The sequence below is a fragment of the Cucurbita moschata genome, unplaced genomic scaffold, assembly GCF_002738365.1.
Source record: "Cucurbita moschata cultivar Rifu unplaced genomic scaffold, Cmos_1.0 Cmo_Scf00036, whole genome shotgun sequence".
Lineage (NCBI taxonomy): Eukaryota > Viridiplantae > Streptophyta > Magnoliopsida > Cucurbitales > Cucurbitaceae > Cucurbita > Cucurbita moschata.
Window position 1 is genome coordinate 860,633 of NW_019268552.1, and position 5,077 is coordinate 865,709.

Genomic DNA, 5,077 nt, shown 5'->3' on the forward strand with positions numbered 1-5,077 from the left:
CAAACAATAGTAACTATATATAATAACATTGACGTGACGCGAGAGTATTTCTATTAAAAAAAAATCCTAAAATCTTTGTGTTTCGTTTTTAATAATTAATTGATCTTAATTGATTTCTTTTGATTAAAATAATATCAAAATATAATGCGAATCATTTTCCATTTTTGTTGTGGATTGTCAAATAAAGAGTGGGAAAAAAAATGTTAGATTAAATAAACATAATCCGGGTCGGGTTGCCGACACCCGGATTCGGGTGCATGTTAGAATCCGAGTCTATTATGTCGTGGGTCCCACGACACAATATTCCTTTCTTACACGATCTTTTTTTCCAAATAACCGTCAGATTCGGAGCTGGATTCTGTTTTCCGTTACTCATCCAACGGCCACCTTTGCTTCTTCTCAAATTCCCGGCGAGGGAGTTAAAAAGGAAAAAACGAACGGAAGGGAACAAGAGAGAAAGAGAGGCGATTTTGATTTTCTTACAGAGAATCGAGCTATGGGGAAGGATTACTATAATATACTGAAAGTGAGCCGAAGTGCTAGCGATGAAGATTTGAAGAGAGCTTACAAGAGATTAGCGTTGTTTTGGCATCCAGACAAGAACCCTGCGAATAAGCACGAAGCTGAGGCCAAATTCAAGCAAATTTCGGAGGCTTATGATGTTCTTAGCGATCCTCAGAAGCGTCAGATCTATGACCTTTACGGCGAAGAAACCCTCAAGTCCGGCAAGATTCCGCCGCCTACGCCTCAAGCCACGTCCTCCTCCACGTATTTTCCGGTTTACCAGCATTTTCAACGGCAGCATCCTAATACTTCCACGTTTAAGTTTAAACCTAGGAACGCGGAGGATATTTACGCGGAGTTTTTCGGATCGGAGGGCGGTGGTGGTAGCGGTAGCAATGTCGATGGGGGAGGGAAGAGCAGAGGGGTTAGGGATGCGTTTCCTAGATTTCCGAATGGGGCGGAGAATGGGAGTGGTGCTCAGGGGAGGAAGGCTGCTGCAGTTGAGCATGCGTTGCCTTGCACCTTGGAGGAGCTCTATAAAGGCGCCAAAAAGAAGATGAGGATTTCGAGGAATGTGTATGATGTCTCTGGGTATGTGACTTTTCGTTTCCCTCTTTCAAATTTCAATTGAATGTTGTATTGTTTTGGTTCTTATGCAGGATAATTAAGTTTGCATGTTTAATTATCTTTGGATCTTCATTGGTCACTGAGTTGTTTGGATTAGGACCTATGTTTTTACGATGGCCCCTTCTCCTTTTCCCTCTTCAAGGAATTCTATTACAAACAAGATTGAAGTATTTGTGAGTGAGTGAGATTGAATCGCATGTCAATCATTCGTGCTTGCAGTACGGCTCATCGGAGCTTAGCACGATAAAGAATGTCTGCTTCTGATTGTCCTTTGGCCCTCTTCTCGTTCTGTTAAATTACGTGAGTTAGCGTAGTTGAATTCTTGGTAGACCGACGGACCTTGTGCATTGATTTACTGGTTACCAAGAAGAAGCATTTTCGTTCCGCTCCTTGCTGAGCACTTCGATTAAAAGAATCGGTCGGTTTCATGATATCCTTTTTAGCCCCCATCAAGAAGCTCTTGCTTGGTTTTAACTTCTATTTTTTAATACATACATTGCTGCATAACTCTTGAGCCTAATAGATTTCGAGTAATAGCTCAAGCCCCCGCTAGTAGATATTGTCCTTTTTGGATTTACCCTCGAGGTTTTAAAATGCGTCTACTAGGGAGAGGTTTCTACACTTTCATAAAGAACGCTTCGTTCTCCTCCCCAACCGATATGGGGTCTTACAATAATGATGTTATTGTTGGTTATGCGAAGTTATTGTTGCTTACACCTCTCTTTGAGGCCAGACACAGTTTTTTAGACTCATGGCTTAGGATCATAGCCTCTTGTGAAGAAGCTTGTGCCTCCTTAAGATAAGAACACGTTGAGGCTTGGAGGTTTTGAGTCCTGTTACCTCATATAACGGTTAGAAAATAATATTAATCTATTGCCTACTCTTACACGGAGTAAATTGTGCAGAATAAACCAATACTAGTGTTGAGAATTATCCTTCAGAATCTTCACTTAAGGAACTAATCGTGTTTTTTCTTTTCTCTATTGCTTTCATATAATTAGTATGTCTAATAATACTTGGTTTTTCTAGAAAATTAAATTAAGAAGGCTTATGCCTTACCTCTTCAGAAAAAAGAAAGTTTCAAGGCTACCTTGTTACTATTAGATGACATCCAGTAGATGACCCGATTCCCTAGCAAGGCTGATCTTGGGCATAAAAGAGATCAGCTGTTTTTTATGAGAAAGTTTCTAGTTTTAAAATATAACCCGGATATGATTTCAAATTTACGAACCATTTATTTGGCCATGTCTATATTCAGTCTAAGCCACAGGCAAGCATTGTAATGAGTCTGGAGTATAGGTATAAGTTATTGACCAATTTCGGGTATTGCTTTTGTCTTGGTGGCCTTGCCATTGTCTCACATGCATGCTTCAGGAAAGGGTATCGATTGACATATATCCCTTCTGCGATAGCCTGGTTTAGATATATCATTGTTTTCCTTCATATCCATTCTAATGTAGTTCATTTGAAACTCAGATGGTTATTTATCTGATTAAAACTAATACTTGGATGTGATATTTTTTTTTTATTAATGTGATATTTTTTTCATCCTGATGTGAAAGAATTTGCCTTCAGGTTCATATCTGATCTGACGTTTATCAATTCTTTTTGCAGCAAGTTCCGGACAGTTGAAGAGATATTGACAATTGATATAAAACCAGGGTGGAAGAAGGGGACAAAGATCACTTTTCCTCAGAAGGGAAATCAGGAGCCTGGCATCATTCCAGCAGATCTTATATTTGTAGTGGATGAGAAACCACATGGTATATACCGGAGGGATGGGAATGATCTAGTGGTGAACCATGAACTAACGCTGCTGGAATCACTCACAGGTAAAACTCTTGAATTTACCTCTCTGGATGGAAGGACTCTCATTATCCCTATAACAGATATTGTCAAACTTGGTGATGAGATGGTTTTGGCAAATGAAGGAATGCCAATCTCAAAGGAACCTGGGAAGAAGGGGAACTTGAGAATCAAATTTGATGTCAAGTATCCTTCAAGGCTTACAACAGAACAGAAGTCTGATCTGATAAGAGTTCTTGGAGTAGTTTCATAGCATAACACTCACTTGAGAAAAAGAGTTGCCCATATTAACACATAGATAGCATATTATTCCTTGTAAATATAAACTCTGCATGATCTTGAAGAATGTGAAATGTTGGTAAATCTTTTCTTTGTTTTGGGTTGGGGGTCATTTGCTTACAAATGAAACTTCTGGCAACTGGCCAGGCATAGGCATAGAGGAGGCATTAGATCAATATATGGGGTATATCAACTGCGATGATTTTTGACAGAGTTAGTGTTTTCCTTTCCCTCTTCAGTGTTGATTTTTGGGGGGAAATTTGTTCTTACTTACCCTGTACTTAGTAATTTTTCTTTGTCTGAGAGCGTTGATTTCATGGTTGTCATAGGGCCATTGTTTTTCCTTTTCCTTCACCTTTTCCTTTTGGATTTGGATACTACTCTGATATTGGATCTGGGCATTGTTCGGTTGTTCTATTCTTTTAGAGTTATTAAAGTAAAAGGGTATCCATGAATGCCATGTTTTGGTCAGGTCAGGTCAGGTCAGATCAGGGCATTAAATTTTCTCTACGGTTTTGGAGGGATTAAAAAAACATCCATGAATGGCATGTTTTGGTCCCCAATTTGAGGGCCACTCCCTGCATAAAAGCTCTTCTTTATTAGGTATCCACATAAAAATGCTCTCATTCTGAAATGTCGAAGAATGAGGTTGAGAGGTGAAATCTTAAGACATTACCATCTTTGGATACTTTGTAAGATACAAATGTACTAGATCGTATGTTCTTGGACTTTAATATCACTTTGTGAGCCTAAGTGAGCAAACTCATTCTTATAATATAAAGAAAACCTTGAACACATTTCCAAAGTAGAGCCTTAGCCTTTATCTTCTTAGGTTAGACAAAGTCTAGGTTTGGTTGGTTTTCTGGATGAGTTTCATGCATTGTATGAAAGAAATGACATTATGGGTAGAACAATGAAAGGCAGTCAAAACCTGAACTGCAGCATCTTCCCACTTCATAATGTTTCTCCTCTAACCAAACCAGTGAATATTGCTCCAAAAAAGAGCTGTTATGCTTCTTCTTCTTCTTCTTCTTCTTCTTCTTCCTCTTCCTCTTTCTCTCTCTCTGTTATGGGTTGGGAACATGGGCTGTGATATACTGTTTCATAAATGGAAGGGCTTAGGCTGTTGCAGGCTGCAGAGCACTTGAAAGGGGGAAAAAAAGAAAGGCATTGCTTTGAAAACAGCACATGTGAGTTGCCCACCCCCAGCCTAGCCATGATCTCTACCCATCCAAATCTCTCTCTCCAAAACCTTTGAAAGCTACCTCTCAATAATGGGATAAGGGCTTGTCATCCACAGGTTGAACAAAGCCTAACCCCACCAAACTATTGATGATTCAATCAATGAATAACTTTTTAGAAATTATTTCAAGCGGACTCTTGAAAATTAGTTGACTTATTAGATACTAGTCTTACAATATTATATATGTTGCAGTTTATTGATTGATTATAAACAAAATGATTGATAGAAAGACTATTCTCCATTGTATTTTTTTTTTTTGGTGAATGAATCTCAAGAGCTTCAATCATTTTCTTCGTGTCATATTCATTAGAAAACCTTAGAAACAAAAGCGGGTAAATTCGAACTATATTCAAACGTGTTGTTGAAACGGATATGAAAATGGCATGTTAAGCAGAAAAAGTGGTGTGAAAGTTGATGAATTAGGAAGGAAAAAGGAAGAGAAGTGGTGGGCATATGAGTGCTACGGCATAGTACAAACGTGCATGTGGGAATGGCGAAGAAATAAAGGCATGGGGCTGTCTTTTTGGCCTTTTTGGTTGTCAATAATATTCATACACCAAAAAACAAACCAACATACATAATCAACTTATGATTCTCCCTCAACTTTCCCCACATGCT

At 38.7% G+C, this 5,077-nt stretch overlaps 1 protein-coding gene across 2 annotated transcripts; it reads left to right on the forward strand.

Annotated features, from left to right (window-relative positions):
* The first annotated feature begins 349 nt into the window (after window positions 1–349).
* On the forward strand, window positions 350–3,425 carry LOC111431417 (dnaJ homolog subfamily B member 1-like). Of its 2 annotated transcripts, XM_023068051.1 has the most exons (3): window positions 350–1,095; window positions 2,746–2,963; window positions 3,021–3,425. In XM_023068051.1, the coding sequence occupies exons 1-3, from the start codon at window positions 497–499 to the stop codon at window positions 3,188–3,190; spliced, it is 987 nt and encodes a 328-aa protein (XP_022923819.1). In that variant the 5' UTR covers window positions 350–496; the 3' UTR covers window positions 3,191–3,425. The 2 variants fall into 2 exon arrangements, with proteins under 2 accessions (XP_022923819.1, XP_022923818.1); XM_023068050.1 differs by having other exon boundaries at window positions 2,746–3,425.
* The last annotated feature ends 1,652 nt before the right edge of the window (window positions 3,426–5,077 follow it).

Excerpts from the sequence above, each read along its gene's own strand:
- LOC111431417 (XM_023068050.1), top strand. The coding sequence starts at position 497 with ATGGGGAAGGATTACTATAATATACTGAAAGTGAGCCGAAGTGCTAGC. Across the intron at positions 1,096-2,745 it reads AATGTGTATGATGTCTCTGG|CAAGTTCCGGACAGTTGAAG; the intron begins GTATGTGACTTT and ends TTCTTTTTGCAG.